At 41.2% G+C, this 22073-nt stretch overlaps 2 protein-coding genes across 6 annotated transcripts in view; both read right to left on the bottom strand.

The window, feature by feature from the left end:
* Positions 1-574: 574 nt before the first annotated feature.
* Positions 575-8155, bottom strand: LOC103712743 (WD repeat and HMG-box DNA-binding protein 1). Its single transcript, XM_008799354.4, has 12 exons — positions 7840-8155; positions 5790-6898; positions 5358-5534; positions 5142-5255; positions 3325-3429; positions 2896-3030; positions 2746-2801; positions 2555-2660; positions 2365-2481; positions 2108-2234; positions 1880-2010; positions 575-1751 (listed from the first exon to the last, which is right to left on the bottom strand). Exons 1-12 carry the CDS (start codon positions 8111-8113, stop codon positions 1155-1157), a joined length of 3048 nt encoding a protein of 1015 aa, XP_008797576.2. The 5' UTR covers positions 8114-8155; the 3' UTR covers positions 575-1154.
* A 2334-nt stretch (positions 8156-10489) lies between these two features.
* LOC103712742 (WPP domain-interacting tail-anchored protein 1-like) overlaps positions 10490-22073 on the bottom strand; it is a 31334-nt gene continuing 19750 nt past the window's right edge. For 3 of the 5 annotated variants that reach the window (XM_039127453.1, XM_008799351.4, XM_039127457.1), the window contains one exon: positions 10490-10826. In XM_039127453.1, the coding sequence (XP_038983381.1) occupies positions 10611-10826 (216 nt within the window). In that variant the 3' untranslated portion in view covers positions 10490-10610. Of the gene's footprint in view, positions 10827-11189; positions 11765-22073 lie in introns of those variants that run through there. The other 2 variants (XR_005512204.1, XM_039127460.1) reach the window with 2 other exon arrangements.

Genomic DNA, 22073 nt, shown 5'->3' with positions numbered 1-22073 from the left:
GAGCCCCTCTCAAGTTGTAGGAGTCACAATTTATCTTGACTTTCAACTAAATCAGATGCCATGTACTGATCAACAACCCCACAACCCCAAGCATTGGTAGTAATGGAGTTAGTCGACACCCCAACACAGTTTATAGGAGGTTAGAGCACTTTACAAGATTCGAACCCCAGTATTTCCTTCAAGAGTACCAACCAACCATCTTGTAAGGATTTTTATGCCACTAACTATGAGAAACATTTAATCATGAGATTATCATGTAACATTTTCTGTCACTTTCCATAGACATCACTCATGCTAAGTAATTAGATAACATTGAATAAAAGATACAACATGCCAGCCTTAGAATTCAGACCCTTGTTTTGATGCATTCTCCAGCTATTTGGAGTTTTTTTTTTAAAAAAAAAAAACTTTGAAGGAGAACCCAGAAGAACATCTCAAGTGGAAGGAAAGAATCATCAAGGATCACTTCGATATTCTTGGCACGAGAACAATGCAGCAACAACAGTCTAATGCCAATGATGGCCAGTTGTTACAACATTCCCGAAGGTAATTGAGTCCAAGGAGTCCAACCACCAAGAGAATCATCTGATTGATAGAAAATATTTTATTTCTACATGTAACAATTATTTAAAAAATCTAAAATAGTTTGAGACATGAGACACTTCAATTGAAATATGATCAATTATATAGCTCGTTTTCTGTAGTTGACTTCAGCTCAGATAACAAAACATCCTCCCATCTGTAGGCCAGTTCTCAAGGGATCTTTCTGCTGCAATGGACCAGTAACTATCAGCAACTTAAATATATTTTGGATGAGCACTCAAAAAATTAACCCTTCACCAAACACTTTAATGTGGTGGAGAAACAGAGAATCTAGAATTTACTAACATCTCAAAAACTTCTACATGACCTTTGGAAAATCATGCTAGGAATGTAGATTTACATTTTATGGTACAAAACAACAAAAAAATGTGCCCAAATGTTATCATTCATATATTACTAACGGATGCTTCAATGCTGAACTCATTAGAACCACCAATGCTAGGCATGTCAAGTGTTAAAGAAGGTCATGCGGCAATTCTGTCAAGGTTTTAACCTGTTTAGTCCCATCTCTGAAAACTAGCTAAAGGTAAGTATTCCTCATGATTTTCACTTTATTTGAACTCTTGCTTTTTTTTTTGCTTTTTGTTATTAACTTTTTCATCCGCATGATCAGCCTTCATCTTCTTGATGGAATCTAGAAGTGATGATTTCTCATGGTTGCTTGATGCTTTTGCAAATGGATTAACAGGCCCATGTGATTGTTTTTGATTGGACCCATCATTTGAAATCCCTCTGCTTGCAACTATGGAAGGCGCCTGATTGACGCCTTCCTTTGGATTCCGTATGCTTGCATCCTTGCAGGTTTCCATGTCTCTTCGCCTTTTCTCTTCAACTTTCTCCTGGTTATTTGGTTTCTTTGCAAATGGGTTGATTGGCTGATAGGATTTCATCTGATTAAATACAATCTTTGCATTTTCTCCCTCTGGGTTTTTGCAAGGTTCCATCCCTCCCACCATATTATTAGCCTTCTCAATTTTCTCGTGCCTTGAAAAGTGAGATTGAGGCATTGTTGCTGACGATGATGTGCTCGTAGTTTCTACAACTTTAGTGATTTCAGGTGCTGGTGAAGCCCTTAGTAGTGATGTGTGGTTTGTGATGGTACCATTGGTGGTTAAACTCGTCCCTTTGGATTCCTTTAATAATCTTTCCTGCAAGCAGAATAGTTTCACGAATTGATCAAGTAGTGAAAATAATAGCTTATCTAGAGAAGTAGCTAAGAAAATACATCCAAAATAATTATCCAACAAACTCAATAGAAAAATAATTATGAGTTCACCTCCAGTATACTGTTGAACCGCTCTGCCAACATGGGAAGCTTCAGGGCAGCGACAAGCTTTATTGCACCCTTGACTGACTTCTCCAATGACAACAATTTAACAAGCTCAGTGGCTCTGACAAGTTTATCACCTTGAATAGTCATCAAAGTAATTAACCATAGGGTCAATTGGTAGTAAATAAAGTCTAATGCCTGAAAGCAACAAGATATCAAAATCAAGCTCCTTACTGTTGCAACAACTGGCAATAAGCCTCAAGATGCAGCGATCAATAGCAGCTTCTGTGTTAAAGGCATCATCATCAAGCTCACTAGTATCTAGACCTGCTGCTGAAAATTCTTCAATTTTCTTCTGTATCTGAAGTTTAAACATGTAGAAGGATTAAGCAAGGAAACATATAGAAAGGTTCAGCAAGAAACAAACGGCAAAATCTGAGCACCATCTTTTGAGGGGTGTTTTAAGAGGGGGGGATGGGCATGGGATGAACCTGTGAGAGATGCAGGTTGCTCATCATGAACTCATTTTCAAGATCATCAGCACCAAGGTCAGAAGAGGCAAGAGGAAATGAAAGGCTGAGTAGTGTAAGCACAGGCTTGGGCATCACCTGGCAACGAGAAACAATGAGGCACTAATAATGGACAGAGATTAACAAGGAGAAAGAGACAAAGGAATCGTACCGATGGGAAAGATTCAGGGGCCTTGCATATAATACAGAATAACTTGCTTGCATTTAAGCCCACCATCCAGTAGTTTTCATCTTCAGACTTTCTTGCTTTGCTAGCACTGCATTTGTGATGATGTTTACATGCGTCATATAGCTTGTACCACATGATGTTAAAAAATCACTAAGTATCGAATCATAAAGTACCTGAAGACTGGAAGCCAACTGCCCCCATGTTGGTTAGAGAACACTCTCAGCACTCCCTGCACAGTTCAGTGGGCATGGTTATAGACTTTAGAATCAAAAAAGAAACAGAAAGTAGAATTTAAGTTTTGGCTGGACTTGAGTTTGGCTCACCTTGGAATCATATGCACTTAGTTGGCCTTCTTCACTAAAGCCAAACCATGTCAAATAAGAACATGGAGTCAAGGGAAGATGGCATCCAACTGGTTGTGTTCCCTCAGATATATCGAATACTTTAACTTCTAGCATCTGCCAATTAAACAAAAATATTCTGAAGTTATATAGAGCAGAGATGGAACTATGTATAAGATGAAAAGAATATCCAGACAAAAAAAATCAGAAAAATAAAAAGAAAAACACAGGTGCAAGCCATTCTGTTCTTTCTAATCTAATACCTTTTTCCCTATGTCAACCTCACTGCTGAGAACAATGCATATGCAAGGCATATGATTTCATACTTTGACTTTATTTTACTCTTTTATTCATGTTTTCAATGGCCAGATAGCTTTCAGCTACTTCAGTCATCACAAATGGCAAACGTACCTGACCTCCTGAGGGAAGACAGCCTGAAGCATGAGTGACAACTGCCAGTAAATTGTTAAAACCTGCTGCAGTCACCACTGGACCATTAAGACAGAGGATATGTCTCTGCAGTAATACTCAATCAGTAAAATTAGAGAGAAAATAGCACATGCTTATGATGTATTTAAAATTCATACATGACTGACAATGAAGGAGGAATAAACTACTATATTAGCAGTATAAAACATTGGTTGCAAACATATTAGGATCAAAAGACATGAAAACAAATTTAAATGGCATGATATCCATCAGCCATTGATGAAATTCACATTAACATCATTAAATTTAAAATGGGTGTGCAGGATATGTGGGCGTATAAGTATGCATGTATGCATGTTTGTACATCGGTGTTTTTTGATGCTCAGACGATGTTGTGGCTGTTGAGATAATGATAAATCCCTCCTAGGTGTTATATCATCAACATGCAATAATGCAGCATATCACATGAAACAAAATCATGTTATCCAGTAAAAATCAAATCATGATCTAAAACACCTAAATACCTGGAAGATTCAAACATTTTTTACAGTCATATTGTCTCAAGAGTTTGTCTTTGACATGAACAAGAGGCTAGGAAAGGAATCAATAGTTCTGGTATACTAAAGCACCTTATCACTGGAATGATCCAGAAGATGTTTCCCCCCAAAGAATGAGCCACCCCAGTCATTTTCATTGAGCACACAGACAGTCATTTTATCCAGCAAGAACAAAGATCCAGGCTTGAGAAAGAGGGGAACAAATACACAGCTTAATCACACATTCAACAGATTGGATGAAATTCTTGTTACACAGTTTAACAGCCATGGGGAAGGACTGATGATAAGTAATTATTGGAAGATCCAAAAAAAGAAAAAGCATTATGCACCACTGTGCCTGTTTATAATTGTGCATTACAGAAAAATACAAAGCCAATCAGATCACTTTGGAGACATTAAGGTGTTATGCACATCAAGTTAAGACCACAATAGCTCATCATTTTGCTTTGTGGTCCATAATCAATAAGCATTACATAAACATATAAACAGTGATTGCAAAATGGACTGATGAAAGCAAAATACAGATAATAGGAAAAAAAAATCCAATTGGTTATTTCAAACGGAACAAGCCTGGAGAAGTTAGGCCCAATGCAAAAAGGCTTGCTTTAATATCTGATCCAACCAATACTAAGAAGTAGGGAACGTTGGTAAAGGATTAAGAAACCATTTTGTAACATGTTTTATGGTAAATTCCTAATAAATAAGGTGGCATAAAATCCACCAGAATTAAATTTTAAAACAGCTTTAGACAATTAATCGATTTACTTACAAATTAAAAAGAATCTGATGTGCATTATTGGAAGGCAAAGACAAATCGATCAGGACTTCTGTTTTTGTATTAGTGAATCTAAACTCGGTTATGAAACTAAACCAAGACAAGCATAAGACAATTCAACAAGAGAAGCATTACTTCAGCTTAATAATAAAGTGAAAAACCCTGCAGAAGAGCGGAAGATCTGGAACACAACACTCTCATTTTGACATCATTAAATCTTATGTCATCTTTGGATTATGGAATACAAATGCTATAATTATCACCAAGAACACCACATCATTATCATCTACATCATTACAGTATGTTTTTTAATCATATCCTAACTTTAGTGCAATGATCTAGTAATGATAGTACAATTTATTACCCTTGTATTATTGAACTTTCAAATCCTTATTCCCTGCCTTCTGGGAGTCTAAGTTCTACAAACAAAGCAATGATGATACAGTATATGTGTTTGGGTCACAAACCTGCAAGCCACCCTCTGTGAAGATGCGAAGAAAATTAAAACTTGTGACTGCAGCCACCCAACCGGTACCAAGGGCCACAGCCTTCACTTCCTCTCCTTCAAGCCGCATTGACCACTAAGTTGACATGAGAAAATGAGAATCAATGAAAAGCCCAAATGATTTGTTGATACATGCTAACGCAGCTACCAGTATTTACAAGGTTCAAAAAGAGTCTACCTCACTGTTATTAGCCCAGCTACTAAAAGGGCGATACATGAGAGTACTCATGTTTTTTTCACCCTTGCATGGATTTGCAAAGACACTCCCATTTTCATTCAACGAAGCCATTGTAAAACCAAAGTAGTCAGTCATGGAAGGAACCCTAGGACCTCTTCCAGTGTCATGAAAATCAACCTGTAAGAAAAGATGTATATGAGTATAGAACCATAAGGATATATATCAAAACAGATAAGCCCTCGAGATCATTCCCTTCCTCTAAATACAAATATGAAGCATAAATTTAGTGATAATCAATAGATTTATAATATAAGTCGAACATGCATCACTGTTTTACTAAACAGTTCGACAAATAGCAGAGTTTATTCTGCTAATAAAATGCTCATACCCAGTTCACTCAGGATCATCATATAATGAAGTATTTCTCATTACCTCAATGTGAGAATATCCTTCATTTTCAATTGTAGTTATACTTCCAAGCATGTTGTAGGCAAGAAATCGACGCTTCCCAGTCTGAGCAGGAGTGGAGCCTGGCTGAAAAGCCTCCTGCATTTTTGACTTTGCCCACTTTGATGAGCTCACATAGTCCTCTTTGGAACCTCTGACACCCTCCTGGTGTTTCATAGAACTTCTCTTACGTGATTCAATTTGGCGCATCAACCCATCCTCTCCATCACTATCTTCATTCGAGTTGTCATCATATACTGACTGTTTCCTTAACCTTTTGCGGCTGAGTGGCATTGACTCACCATGGCTCTCTTCAATTGCATCATCTAGACTTCCGGAAGTGCTTGGTTTTTCATCATCTTCATCAAATAAAAGAAGCCCATTTGCATTTTTTGCTTGCAAACTAAGGGCACCATCTGTAGGGGACTTCATGCATGAAGGAACAGCAGGCTCCCAGATGCCAAACTTACCCATGACATCAATTACAGCTAAAGCATTCCCATTTGGCTTCCAAGACAAACAACATATCCTATCATCAAACTTCTGCCTTTCAATATCCTGCCTCAGATCCACATCCCAGATCAAAACCTGCTTGTCTAACCCAGAAGTGGCAATGTACTTCCCATTCGGAGACCAAGAAAGAAAGCAGACAGGCCGTTCATGATCTCCTTTCAGTGTAAACAATTTCTCAGCTGTATCTCTGTCATACATCACAACATCATTTCTCAGACCTGGAACAGCTAAGGTTTCTCCATCAGGACTCCAGCTCAGTACATTTAGTAGTGAGTTTTCTGCATCGCAATTAGGTGCTATAGCTTTGAGAGTATGTACTGCTATTCCTGATGAGAGCTCCCAATATATGACAGTGCCAAATGCATCAACAGATGCCAGGAACTCATTTGTTGGATCGAAGGCTAAGCCAGTGACCGACCCTTTGTGGCCCTTGAGCACCTTTGAGATCGAGCTGTCCAGGGTAGCAATCAACTTGATGCCATCATCATCACCAGCAGCAGCCAACAAGCTTCCTGATTTGTTAAAGGCCAGGGACCGGATGGGCAAGGTAAACCTAGTGACATTGCTCTGGAACTCTCCATCTGAACAAAGGGGAAAAAACACTAATTTAATAGAATAAACCAGAGTGTGACTAATATAAGAAGGCATCAACAGGAATGTGAAACAGCAGTGAAGCTAATGGTGAGGTAGACCCATCTATAATTGTCATCAGCCCAACCTCCTAGACCAAAAGATAAACTTTTTAGATAAGCACTTCAGTTCTTACGAAATAGTGCAGCATCTAATTAGTCGCATAGTTCGACATAAAGCACAAAAATTCTACCACCCTCGAAAACTCATTTATCACCAAGATCACAGCAACCCGTTCAAATGGATTGGTGCTCTAGCACTGGGCGATAGAATTTTTTTTTTTTTTTTGAGGAGAAGGGAGGTAATACCACCCGGATTTTATTTAACAAGGAAGAAAGCTACGGGTGATAGAAAAAATCATCTCAAATAGAGATCATTTCTTTGACAGAAACTTACCTTTTCTACTTTCTAGAGACTTGATCTAAAAAGCATCTACTTTTCAGAGGGTTGATCTCAGCTAAAAGAGAGAAGATTTCAGGAAGAAATGATAATTCCAACAAAAACTTCTAGAGGGATAATTAAACCCTGATTTTTCCCCCAAATTAAAGAGGAAACATATAACTTTGAATCTCGCATTCATTCTAACGAATCAAGGTCAGCTACCCATTTATAAGACTCGATGAATTATTGCAGTGCAACCAAGCAGTGATACTAAAAATGATCCTAAAAAACATTGCAAAATTGGAAATGCTACAAATCTTGGACCTTGGATAGCCAGGAAGGCCCCCACTTTCTTTTAAGAAATAGCCGATAGCCTTAGTTAAGTTGACGATCATAGAAAACCTCTTTTTTTTTGAAAAAGTGGCTAAACTAGATGGTTCTAATCACATTAATTCTCAAATCTAAACGATTAAGAACGATGCGATGAGATCGGAAGGAAGCAATGGTATACCTGGAAAGCTGTAGAGCTTGACGGAGTGATCGATGGAGCCAGTGGCCAGGGAGCTGGAATTAGCGCTGAAGGCGAGTGCCGTGACCCCAGCCCTGTGGTCGTGGAGGGCTTTGGCGGGCTTCGAAGGCTGGGAGACGTCGTGGATCGAGACGGAGGTATCGGAGGCGGAAGCGGTGACGAGGTGGCGACCGTCGAGGTCCCACAGGATCGAGCAGTAGGAAGCCGAGCCGCTGCTCTTGTGCGCCTCCCTGAGCCTCACGGATCGAGCTTTCATGGCGGTTTCGGTTTCCTCCCTCCTCTGATCTCCTTTGCCTATTCCTCCCTTGGGCTTCCTTTTATTAGGGTTAGGGTTTTGGCGGGCTGAGGCCGGGGTCCATTTTGGCGGGAGCGACGTGAAGATTTTGCTTTCTGGTTTTCGCGGGAAGTCCGAAAATTGGTAAGAGAGATTCCCTGTGGGTCGTATACAAGCATAATTTACGTATAAGTCCCAGTATAACTCATTATTACGTGGAAGTCCCCACTTAAATCCCTCTTTGAACTTTGAACCGAACCATAAATTACGTAGAAGTCCACAACTCACGTGCCATGACTTCGCTCTACGATGAAATAGAAACATGTCACGTGCGTGCATGGGATGTGGCGTGGAGTCAGATACCTCCATGCATAAACCTTGGGTACCAAATTAGACTATTGGGTTTGGCAATTGCTTGAATTTGACTTGTGAGAATACATAGATGGCTTGATTTATAATTTCATATATAGGCATTTTGTGCTATGCAATTTGCATAAATAAAGGTCATCGCGGTGAATAATGAGTTGGAATGCAAAACTTCTCTCAAAGTGATTTTGTTATATTTCCCCCCAAATAAAGTGATTTTTTTATATGATATTACGAGGAAGTGAAAAGCTTCAATTTTAAATCATTCACTACACATGTATTATGATATAGCCTGTGACCGAGCAAGCTTTGGAATTCGCTAATGGAAGAATGGACAGGTCCTTAATTCAACCATTAGTTTAACAAAATGTGGACTCGCATGGAACGACCAAACTAATAAAAGGTTGCTGGGTATGAGTTCTAGCCCGTATAATGATATTATTTTTAGTAGTTTGCAATGATCATTGATCTTTTAATTGATAAAAGAATACGTAATATGTTTTTATAATTATATATGATACTTTTAGACAATATCCATGATTTAACCGTGGACGACCTCGCAAAAATTTGTGTCTGATCTGTGATTGTGCCGAGACGGATTCGAGCTTTGCTTGCAAAAATTTCATCTAGCTTTGAGCTGAGTTCGAATTGCAAGCTTAGGTTACACCTAGTCGAAGGACATACAACTTGGAGAAACCCAGGGCGAGAAGCCCACGTCCCCAACTGCCTGTCGCACCGTGTACGTCCGGTGCTCGAATTTGGACTATGCTCGTAAAGTATTCGATCATATGCCCCAGAAGGATACCATCTCTTGGGACGCGATGATTTCAGGATGCAGCCAACGCGGGGCGACCGGCATTGCAGAATCCCTCTTGGATGCGATGCCTGCGGGGAGATGTTATCTCATGGAATTCGCTGCTCTCGGGTTATTTGCTATTATTCTTAAATCTCGTGCTGCATCAGAGGAACTTGAGATGGGGATCCAGATTCATGGAATGGTAGAAAAGACGGGTCTGGATTTAAACACAAAAGATGATGCTGCATCAGTTAGAGCAGGCAACCAGTTTCATGGGCATGCTTTAAAGAAGACTAGAAATCCAGCCACTTTCTGCGCTTTAAGTATTATTTATTTTCTTCTATGAATTTATTAGTTCCTTTTTAATATATCTCGTGAGGAAGACATGAGAATAGTTATATGGAATTCTTTATTGGCAAACATAAGGCGATGGAGAAGGGTGGTTGGAAGAATTGAATGGGACTTGGGCTAGCCATGATGGTCCATCCATGGAGGAAGGGTGGTCAAGGGTACGGTTGGATATTCAGCAGCAGTTGATGTCAAATGGAGGAGAGGAAAAAGAAGCCGGGATATGGAATTGAGAAGCGGACATTCGAGTACGGTTGGATATTCAAATTGCAAGAATTGGGCTTTGGGGGATCAATTTGTAGGGCGATCAATACCAAATATACTGTGATCTCAGCTTCTCTGAGCTGAGAAAGGAAAATTGTTCCCTGTCTCTATTAATTATTAAATGATTGATATCCAAATATCTTGGCATATATACTGCTGCATAAGTAATCGATAGTACTTCCATTTTACTTATGGTTCGCATTGCACAAGTAATGGCGAGGAAAAAAATCAAAAAAGAAAAAAAAGAAAAAGAGGCATCATGTTGCAAATAATATTGTATGCACAGGAGATCCTGTATGATGGAAACAAACTGATCTAAATTGTCCAAATTGGCTGAAGAGAGATAGAGGAACAGCATGGCCCCAAGGTATTATAGCCATCAAAATTCAACATTCTCGAGAATATTGGCTGATAAGATGGTACAAAGCACATACTGAAGTGTGACAAAGCTCGCTAGATACATCATTAAAACAGCAAATCAACTCGCAGAGCTCCACTCTAAAGCTTTTCGAATTTATACCCCAACAACCAAGAGATTGCCCACTATTAATCATCACCAAGCCTAAAGCCTACTGAAACAAAAGTGACAGCAAAAAAGGTTGAAATACTGCAACTCAAAAGAGGAATGTCTAGAAGATCGCATGAGAAGGAAAAAGGTGCACAATATTGGAGTACTGATGCTGTGGGAAAATACATCAAGCACTTTTAAGCATCACTATTTTTTCGTTGATATACATAAAATGTAAGAACAGAGATCAGCAAGACAAGGAAAACCATCAACAAAAACACAGGAGTAAGCTGTGTGGCTTCTATAGTCCTCACACTCTCAATTTTACATTCTGCACCTGAAGAATCCTCTTCTGAAACTGTCGTGTCTGTGCCTGTATCATGGACAGGTATAGCCACAGCTGGCTTACCTACCTGATAACATAGAGTTAGAAATTTATCAATTTTTCTAAGAAATGTTCTTTGAACTTAAAATACTGAGAAGAAATTTATTGCAATACATGACAACCGATGATTGCATGCCAGCAAACCCGGTATGTCTGAGTCTTGTGAACATATCATGTTGAATTCAGAAAAAACTATAGTTACATGAAATTTCTAAATGTAGTTCCTAAATGCTGACTAGTTAACTGTGAAGCTCTAATGGGTATCAACTACATAAGGTGATGGGTATCAACTGCACCACTATTCAGTTCACTGGGAACTCTATCAAGAGCTCATACTCGATTCTGGCAATCACATTTACATTATCCAGCCAAATTTAATCATTGCAATATAGATAATCATCTTTGATTAGCAAAAAGAGATATAGTACAAGTAATGGACTAAAATACTGGCAAGTATGTTTACATGCATACCTTTTTCTTATACATGGAAAAAGACATGGTTCAGCCAAAAGAAATAAAACAAATATAAAACATTGATTCAACAGGGACTAAATCATGGAACATGACTCCTGAAGAAGGTTCCAAAGGTCAACTAAGCAAAAACCTTTTCAATCATACGTATCAAGAGACCACATGACATCTAGGCCTGTTTCCAGCCCAGGGTGTATAGCTTAGACCCCAACATAGCCCTCCCCGAGGTTATCAGGCCTGAGCCTGGCTAGGCTTAATTGGACTCTATTCATTTTTTGCCAAAACACAAACCGAAGCCTGGCTCAAAAGTTTCCCCAGAATTTAAGACCAATTGGGCTTTAGGGCCTGAAACCTTGTACACCCCCACCCCCTCCCCGCTCTCCTGCCAGCTTGGTTCTTTGGAGAATTCTGAACAAGATATCTTAAACTAGATTCAGGGCAGCAGCCCAAATGATCTCAAGAAGAATGTGAGTAATTTCTATTGAAGATAAGCTCCTGAGAAGTCAATAAATGGAAGAAATGGTCTTATTCCAAACTGAACTTGCATGTAACAATTTTGGAGACTGTATTATAACAAACAGTAATGCTTAGATTGTCTATTTAGAACAGTTAAAGCATACTAAAATTTGATGTCCCTAACAAACAACAAAAACATAAATGGAATGGAAAAGCCCACACAGATGAACACCTTAAATGATGACATTTGCATCACAAATGATGAATTCAACCCGAAGAAGAGAGATCAGACAATTGGTGGAAGTTTTTATTAACTTGTCATGGTATTACTGGCTCAAAACATTGAGAATTAGCTCAAAGTTGTCTATGACAAAATGTCTAATTTTTCTACACAATCAAAGCAATATTTAGGTTATTTTTCTTTAACTATTCATCAAAAAAAAAAAAAGAAAGAAAAGAAGGAAAGATAAAAATGCATTTCATTCAGGAACCCATGTATCATATTACAATAATTTTCTTTGCAATGTTGATGTTTTTTTGTTGTTGTGCCTCCCAAGCTTTTCTATTTAAGCATGTCTTTGTGATGTCAATATATAGAACTATATTATATATGTTTCTGTTATTTTTGTTTTTGCTTACTACTGTGAGGACCCGTGCGGGCGTGTGTTTAGTCACACATCTGTTATTTGCTAGGTAGATCTTAGGTACTTATACAGGATCAAGGAACTCAAATAATACCTTCCGGCTAGCCATTTTGGATGACGTCCTAGGTTGTTACAAGTAGTATCAGAGCCATAGGTTTAATCATGAGTGAGAACTTTAAGTTTTAATAAGGGGAATCGGTAGTTAAGTCTCGTTCAATTAGATTCCGCATAATTGGAAAGAAAAAAAAGATTTTATTAGTTGTACCATTGGTTAATCATTAAAAAAATGATTAATATAAATATTTTGATAGGTGAAAATAAGCAACAAAGAGGAGGAAGTCTTGGCAAATATTGCAGCTAAGAGGAGAGGAGCAAGAGTGAGAGTTGTTAGCCAGCCGGTTGAGCAAACTCCTAACCTAGCTACCATTCAAGCAGACAATGCTGGTGTTTACCAGGTAGTGGCTCAGCTTCTTCAGCAGTAGCAGCGGATGCAGGCCGCTCCCCGACTTGCACAGCCTATGGAGTCTTACTATGAAAGGTTCTAAGGCTAAATCCTCCTATGTTTGATGGTGGAGCTGATCACTTAGCTGTCGAGACCTGGATTCAAGAAATAGAAGAAATGTTTGATGCACTACAATTTTCCGAAGATGTCAAGGTCAGACTGGCGATTCCCATGCTTAGAGGAAATGCCAAGTTTTGGTGGATGGCCATGAAAGTTGCATTCGAGGGTGATGATGAACAACTGACTTGGATGAATTCAAGGACATATTCTATGATTAGTACTTTCCTAAGTTAGTGAGGCTATTAAAGGAGAATGAGTTTCTGTCTTTGAGGCAGTCAGAGAACATGACAGTGTTAGAATATGCCAACAAGTTCAATGAACTAGGCTGGTTCTATCCTCGGCTTATGGAGGACGATCAGAGCAAGGCCAACAAATTTGAGTAAGGCTTGAGATACGGGATTCGATCCCGATTATCAGTTCTGATTTTTACTAGTTACAAAGATGTACTGGACAGGGCTCTGAAGGTTAAAGCTGAACTGATTAGACCAGAAGAGGCTCAGGATATCAGAGAGTCAGAATTTTAGGCCAAAGAACTTTGAGGGCCATGCAAACAAAAAGAAGAAATTTGGGGCATGTACGTTCTGTGGCAAGTCTCATGGTGGGCCTTATCTTAAAAAGATGGAAGCATGTTTCTATTGTGGTCAGCCTGGACACAGCACGTGACTATCAAAAGAAGAATAACCCTAGATCTACTAGATTAGGTGATCAGAGGCAGAAGGGGACTGCTCGGGTGTTCGCACTAACTCGACAGGATGTCAGTGCTAGCGACAGGGTGATGACAGATACTATCCCCATCAGGGTATGCCGAACCAGTCTGAACCGGCCGGTTCGGCCCGGTACAGACCGGTCCGGCCTGGAAGCGGTATCCGGATAGTGTGGATACTGGTTCCAGCTGTCCAGATATCGGTTCCAACTATTTTTGCGCTGGTACCAACTGGTACGTATACGTACAGGCTGCGTACCGATCTCGTACCAGCCCGTACCGGTGCGAACCGGCTAGTTCGCACCGGTACCATTTTTTTTTTAGCACAGCGCGCGTGCGCTGTGGTGTGAGAGCGCATGGCCCGCAGAGCGCCCTGCGCGAGCGAGGGGCCGTGCGCTCGCGTGGGTCATAAATGCCAGCTATCACGCGTCCGCGCGGGCACGGATGCGAAACAAAAAAAAATTTCCGCGCGCGTCCGTGAACAAAAAAAAAACAAAGACTGGTTCGTACCGGACCGGTTCGTATCGTAGGCGACTGGTACGCCTATCGATACCGCCATACCGGTTCAGCGTACCTTGATCCTCATCAACTCTATTGATGCATCTATATTATTTGATTCTGGCACTACACATTCCTTTGTATTTGCCAAATTCTCTGGATCCTTACACTGCATACTTGAGAAATTAGAAGCACCACTATATATTGCTACACCCTTTCAGAAAATGGTAATTGTTGACATTATATTCAAAAATTGCATAATTCAAATAGGAGAAAGGGATTTAGTGACAGACTTAACACAAATAGATATGCAAGATCTTGACCCCATTTTGGGGATGAACTGGTTGTCCCAGTATTATGCTCACATAGACTGTTTCAGAAAGAGAGTAGTTTTTCAGATACCAGGAGAGCTGAAGTTGTATCAGGGCGATACACCCATACAATGTAAGTCCTCTTTACATTTTATTTCTGCAATATGTGCAGGTAAGGCATTAAGAAAAGGGTGTCAGGCCTATTTAGTCTATGTGGTGGATGCTCAAACAGAAGCAAGGCTCGATAATATTCCGGTTGTGAGAGAATATTCAATTTTTTTTCCTGATGAGCTACCCGAGATGCCTCCTGATCGGGAGATTGATTTCAAGATTGATCTCGCACAGGAAGTTGGACCAATCTCCAAGCCTCCTTACCGGATGGCTCCTACTGAACTGCATGAATTAAAGGTCCAACTACAAGATCTTCTAGAGAAAAAATTCATCCGATCTAGTGTCTCTCCATGGGGAGCCCGTCTTATTTGTGAAAAAGAAGGCTGGGAGCATGAGGTTGTGTATTGATTATAGGGAGCTGAACAAAGTAACTATGAAGAATAAGTATCCCTTGCCTTGAATTGATGATCTGTTTGACCAGCTGCAAGGAGCACAAGTATTCTCAAAGATAGACTTGCGGTTTGGTTATCATCAATTAAAAACCGAGCTGAGGATGGGCCCAAGACAGCATTTCAGACGAGGTATAGTCATTATGTATTTTTGGTTGTCTTTTGGACTAACCAATACTCCAGCTGCCTTTATGGACCTAATGAACAGAGTCTTCAAGTAGTTTTTGAATCAGTTTGTCATTGTATTCATTGATGACATACTGGTCTACTCCAAGAGCAAGGAAAAGCATTGAAATCATTTAAGGTTAGTACTGCAAACTCTATAGGAGAAGAAATAATATGCCAAGCTGAACAAATGTGAATTCTAGCTGGATAGCATTAAATTTCTTGGGCATGTGATATCCAGGAATGGAATTTTAGTGGATATTAAAGGAGATTTGTAGAAAGATTTTCCCAGACAGCCACTCCTTTAACTTGTTTGACTCAGAAACGAGCAAAGTATGGAGTGAGGAATGTGAGCAGAGTTTTCAAGAGTTGAAGCGGAGATTAGTATCTGCTCCTATTCTCACCCTACCATCCAGTATGGGAAGTTTCACTATTTATAGTAATGCCTTGAAGAAAGAATTGGGCTGTGTATTGATGCAAAATGATAAAGTGGTGGCATACGGTAGTCTAGACAGTTGAAACCCTATGAGCAGAACTATCCTACACATGATTTGGAATTAGCAGCGGTAGTCTTTGCTCTAAAGATTTGGCAGTACTATCTATATGGAGAGTCATGTGAAGTGTTCACTGATCATAAAAGCTTAAAGTACATATTTACACAGAAGGAGCTTAATATGAGGCAGAGGAGATGGCTTGAGCTGCTGAAAGATTATGACCTGAATATAAAATATCATCCGAGAAAGGCTAATGTGGTGGCTGATGTTCTTAGCAGAAAGTCAACAGTAGGTACCATAGCTTTGCTCACCACTCAAAAGCAAATTATCAAGGATCTCAATATGATGCAGATTGAGGTGATTGCTACGGGTGCTGGAGGTATGCTACCTAGTCTGATGGTGCAACCGACACTGTTTGAGAAAATCAAGACTGCACAACAGATTGATGCCCATTTATGTCGGCTTAAAGAAAATGTGGAAGGAGGGTTGCAACCCGAGCTTAGAATTCACCAGATGGTATTCTTCAATTTGGAAGCAGATTATGTGGACCAATGATGTTGAATTGAAGAGGAAAATTATGGAGGAAGCTCACCAGCCCCGCTTCTCTATTTATCCAGGTAGCACAAAAATGTATAGAGATTTAAGGGAGCACTACCGGTGGAATGGTATGAAAAGAGAGATAGCCAGTTTTGTAGCTCGATGCCTAGTATGCCAGCAGGTGAAAGCTGAACATCAGAGCCATCTAGTGTACACAATGTCTTCCATGTTTCTCTGCTACAAAAATACATTGCAGATCTCAATCATGTGGTAGAGTATGAGCCAATACAGGTTGAAAAGGATCTGACATATGAAGAGTTTTCTTTACACATCCTTGATCGCAAAGAGCAGGTCTTGAGACAGTGCACCATTCCCTATGTGAGGAGGATTCAGTGGAGCAACCATTCGGAAAGAGAGGCGACTTGAGAGCTAGAGGATAAAATGCGTGCGGGGCATCCATAACTTTTTGAAGACCCAGGTATGTAATTTCGAGGATGATTTTTTTTTGAGGAGAGAATGTGAGAATAGCCCCCTCCCCAAAAAAAAGGGGCCGAAGCCGGCAGTCCCAGCCGACTTCCACCCAGGGCCCTTTTCTCGTGCGTTACGAGGGCGGAGACGCCGCGGCAACTCCATCACGACGGTGAACGAGCCACGACCATTTCGAAATCATCTTATAAAAGAAAAGAAAGAAAGAAATTTCCGATTCCATCTCCCTCACAGTGCATCTTCCTCCAAGGATAGGGCTTCCTGCAGCTGGTGCCGTCGAAGACAGTAGCCGCAACTTCGTCCTGGAGCGTGGTAAACCCTAACTCCTGTTTCTTTTTACCCCATGATAACAAAATAAAAGAAAAGAAGAAGAAAAAGGAGGGGAGTCACGGCCTCGGAAAGAGAGGGAGAGCCATGACTCGATCGCAGGTGGAGGGTTTTTCCTCCCCTCCTCTGTCGCGATGTGGTCTTGGAGAGGAGCCACCGGCCCCAACCGCCGGCCATCGGCCGAAGCTGCGGTAGGCCGGAGGTCCCTCCTCCCGGTGGGGGGTGGTTCGGACCGACCTCCCCCATCTCTCCCACCAAAGAAGAGGCAAAAGAAAAAAGAAAAAGAAAAGGTGTGATAACCACCCCGTTCCAAGAGAAATGGAAGGGGGCCATTACACCATGGTACAGGCGTTTGTAACGCCTGGTGGTGGACGGTTACAACCGTCCACCTCCCTCAGCGATCGGAGGCTACAAGAAGCCCCGATCGATGAGGCTTTTCACCACCCTCCTTCCTCTATTTCTCCTCCATTGTCTCCTTTTCTCAAAACTCTCCTCGGTGGACAAGATCTGGTATTAGGCCTGCATCGCCGGAGCAAAGGGCCGCATTGCCGAAGTAGGAGGCGGACGTTCTTCTCCAAAGTAGGTAACACCCTTACTCATAGATTATTCTTTGTAGATCTAGTTTAGAAATTAAATCAAACAAAAAAAAAGAAGAGGATGGCGGGCGCCGGCTGCGGTGGCCGCGAGCTGCGTCGGCCGCAAGCCGCGGCGGCCGCAAGGGGCGGCCGGGGCCGCTGACCGGCCGGGGAGCGTCGCCGGCTACGGCTCAGGCCCTCCCCGAGCCAGATCTCCCGTCCGCGGGAGAAGAAAAAAAAAGGCTTAAGGACTTACCTGGGATCGCCGATCGCAGGTGCCGGCCACGGCCGCAAGCCACCCGCCGCAGCCACGGGTCGCAAACCGCCCGCGCGGCCGTAGGCCACCTGCCATCGCCACCTGCACGACCGCAAGCGCGGCTGCGTGTGCCGCAGGCCCGGCCGGGAGCCGCCGGCCGGCCTAAGGGGTTGCTGCTCGGCCTCTCCCGAGCCCTCCTTTTCTTCCGTCGCGAGAGAAGAGGATAAGAAGAAATGGAGGGAGAAGAAGGTTCGGGAAGAAGGAAGAAAAGAAAAAGAAGAAAAGAAGAAAAAGAAAAGAAAAAAAAAAAGACCCTTAACGGGTCCGACCTAACGGGTCGGATCCAAGTTCGGGTCCGAACCTGTTAGGCCCAAATAAAAGAAAAGAAAAAATGGGTTAGCCAAATTTGACTAAAACTGAACCCAATTAGACTGGGCTAAGTCTGGGCGAGCCCAAACTGTAAATTGGATCAAATCTGAACCAAATTAAGCCCAAATTGATATGAGTCCGAACCCAATTAAGCTGGGTTAGCTCCAGAAGACCCAATTGAATATGAATCGGGCCCAATTAAAGCCCAATTCAACTAATTTGAGACCAAATTGGCCTCGGGCTGACCCTGACTCAAGCCCAATCCTTTAATTAAAAGCCCAATTGATATACGTGAACCCAATTTGGTTCTAAATCGAGCCCAAAGGCTTCGAATTGGATAAATTGGACTTGAGATCTAAGCAAGTAAATTCATGTTATGACAAATTTAGAAATTATGAATAAATAGAAAATAATGTGATCCTTATGATATTATTTAGGTGATCAAGGATTTGTCACCCTGACGTAAGAAATTGGAAAGCAAATTGCTGTAAATAACCTTGGCATTGATCTTAAAGTTTTAAATTACTATTTATTTATAATTATGAAAATATATTGGTTATGATATATTTTTCTCAAAATTAGGATCAAGTATATGATTGCATATGATTTATGGATTTGATTAAAGAGCATCCTTCATGAATATTTAATGGTGTATGAGTTATGAAATTATGACTGCATGAAAAATGATATTTGAAACATGTTTATGTATTTTAAATTATATGATGTCATTTATCATTTTCCAACCTATTTATGATAATTATGATTTATGAAGAAAAAAGAATAATGATTTATGAACTCTCAGATTGCTATGTACGGCCCTTGTCAGCGGGTTATAATAGCTCGGCAGATGGCCTCGCCAGCGGGTTATAATAGCTCGGCATACGGCCCTCGCCAACGGATTATAATAGCTTGGTGTAGACCCTGCCAATGGGGAATAATAGTTGGCAAAGATTATGGCCCTCGCCAACGGGTTATAATAGCTCGGCATATGGCCCTGCCAACGGATAATAGTAGTTGGTAAATATTACGGCCCTGTCACGGGTAATAATAGTGACCATAGCTGCAGTACCATCTGAGAGCACGATTTTCGAAGCATGAATAATGGCGATTATGGATTTCAAAGCAAGAAATATGGCAAGAATTTTATATGATGCATATTCATATTTATGAACTTTCATTGATGGAACATGCATTGCTTTATGACCTGATTTGTGAATATCATCTATAAAATGCTTTATTTTGCTATAACTGTTAGCTTTTTAAATATTGCATTGGCATAATTATACTTAATCCAATAAGATAGTACTTGGTTACTTACTGAGCTGTGTAGCTCATATCTTTTCCCTATTTTTTTCGTATAGATGAATAAGACTATTAGGAGCAGGGAGCTTGGTGTTATTCAGGATTGGGGTAATTGAAAATATTATGTAATAATCAAATTTTAGAAGCTTTGTACTGTTCCAACTTCATGAATAATGTTATGACATTAGTAAATGAAACTATTTATTTTTATTATGAAATTTTAAGTGGCTTCGTGTTATTGTGTGCATAAGATTGCAATAGCACGGCCGTGTCATGATCCGAATTTGGAGCGTGACATTTAGTGGTATCAGAGCAATAGGTTTAATAAAGAGTTAAAAAAAAAGTTTTAGCAAGGGAAATGGGTAGTTAAGTCTCGTTCAATTAAATTCGGCATATTCAAAATAAAGAAAATTAGTTAATTGAATTATGCTAATATTTTTGATAGGTGAAAATGAGGAACAGAGAGAATGAAGTCTTGGCAAATATTGCAGATCAGAGGAGAGGAGCAAGAGGGAGAGGAGTTGCCAGGCAGCCAGCCGAGCAAACTTCTAACCCAGCTGCCACCCAGGCCGATTTTGCCAGAGCAAGTCAGGTGATGACTCAGCTCCTTCAGATGCAGCAAAAATGCAGCAACAGATGCAGCAGCAGATGTAGCAGCAAATGCAGATGCAGCAGCAGGTGCAGCAGCAGATGCAGCAGCAGGTGCAGCAGCAGATGCAGATGCAGCAGCAGGTGCAACAGCAGATGCAGATGCAGATGCAACAGGTGCAGCAGCAGGTGCAGGCCACTGTCCGACCTTGACAGTCCATTGAGTCCTACTATGAGCGATTCCGTAGGCTCAACCCACCTATGTTTGATGGTGGAGCTGACCCTCTGGTTGCTGAGACCTGAATTCAAAAGGTAGAGAAGATGTTCAAAGCCTTGCAATAACCCGAAGAAGTAAAGGTCAGATTGGCTATCCCTATGCTGAAGGGGAATGCAGAGTTCTGGTGGACGGCCATTGAAGCTGCACTCGAGGGTGAGGACGAGCTATTGACATAGGAGGAATTCAAGAAGATGTTTTATGACCAGTATTTCCCTAAGTCAATTAGAATATCTAAAGAAAATGAATTTTTATCTCTGATGCAGACAGATAATATGACTGTGCTAGAATATGCCAATAAATTTACTGAGCTGGGTCGGTTCTGTCCTCAGATGATAGAGGTTGAGAGAAGCAAGGCTAACAGATTTGAGCAGGGCTTGAGGGACGAAATTCGATCCCGATTGTCAGTTCTGATTTTTACCAGCTACGGAGAGGCCCTGGAGAGAGCACTGAAGGTAGAAGTAGATCTGAAGAGGTCAGAGAAGGAAAAAGATGATCCAAAGAGACCCAGAATGATTGAAAGTCATAATGTCAGGCCAGGGGACACTGAGGCTAATGCAAATAAGAAGAGATTTGAGGCCTGTACGTACTGCGGCAAGCCTCATGGGGGGCCTTGTCTTAAGAAGATGGGAGTTTGCTTCACTTGTGGTCAGCATGAACATTTGGCACGGGACTGCCCAAATAAAAAGAGGAATGACTCGGAACCTGTTGAATCTGGTGCTCGGCTTTTACATTGATTCAGCATAATGCTAGTGCAAGTGATCATGTAGTAACAGGTAATCATTCTAAAACAACTCTATACATGATTATGCTTAATTGATTCCTCTACTCCTATGTAACCATTAAGTTTCTACCTCTTTAGAATGCATATACGAAGAATCAAATCAGTCTTTAAATGTAAACATCTATCTTAAGAAAGTTAATCTTATAGATGCTACGAAACTAGGGCTAATACAAATTGATATTGAGGTTTGAGCCTCCAAAGAGTTGACTAGATCAGAGTGCGCAGCGGAAATATGGTAGAATGTTAAATAAAAGACTAAGTATCTTCATTTGTTTAAGAATTAAGAAATGTCAAATTTCGAGGACGAAATTTTTATTAAGGAGGGGAGAATGTGATAACCGCCCCGTTCCAAGAGAAATGGAAGGGGGCCATTACACCATGGTACAAGCGTTTGTAACGCCTGGTGGTGGACGGTTACAACCGTCCACCTCCCTCAGCGATCGGAGGCTATAAGAAGCCCCGATCGATGAGGCTTTTCACCACCCTCCTTCCTCTATTTCTCCTCCATTGTCTCCTTTTCTCAAAACTCTCCTCGGTGGACAAGATGTGGTATTAGGCCTGCATCGCCGGAGCAAAGGGCCGCATTGCCGGAGTAGGAGGCGGAACGTTCTTCTCCAAAGTAGGTAACACTAACCCTCACTCATAGATTATTCTTTGTAGATCTAGTTTAGAAATTAAATCAAACAAAAAAAAAAGAAGGAAGAGGGTGGCGGGCGCCGGCTGCGGTGGCCGCGAGCTGCATCGGCCGCAAGCCGCGGCAGCAAGGGAGGCCGCAAGCCGCGGCGGCCGCCAGGGGCAGCCGGTGCCGCTGACCGGCCGGGGAGCGCCGCCGGCTACGGCTCGGGCCCTCCCCGAGCCAGATCTCCCGTCCGCGGGAGAAGAAAAAAAAAGGCTTAAGAACTTACCTGGGATC

This window comes from Phoenix dactylifera, chromosome 1, assembly GCF_009389715.1.
Source record: "Phoenix dactylifera cultivar Barhee BC4 chromosome 1, palm_55x_up_171113_PBpolish2nd_filt_p, whole genome shotgun sequence".
In the NCBI taxonomy this organism is placed as follows: Eukaryota; Viridiplantae; Streptophyta; class Magnoliopsida; order Arecales; family Arecaceae; genus Phoenix; species Phoenix dactylifera.
This window is presented reverse-complemented; position numbering and strand designations above follow the sequence as displayed.

Bases quoted from the DNA above. Each gene is read 5' to 3' on its own strand.
- LOC103712743 (XM_008799354.4), bottom strand. From the start codon at position 8,113: ATGAAAGCTCGATCCGTGAGGCTCAGGGAGGCGCACAAGAGCAGCGGC. The intron at 2,011-2,107 runs GTAAGGAGCTTG...TGACTATTCAAG, and splicing joins TATTGCCAGTTGTTGCAACA to GTGATAAACTTGTCAGAGCC. The intron at 1,752-1,879 runs GTGAACTCATAA...TTCTGCTTGCAG, and splicing joins GGTTCAACAGTATACTGGAG to GAAAGATTATTAAAGGAATC.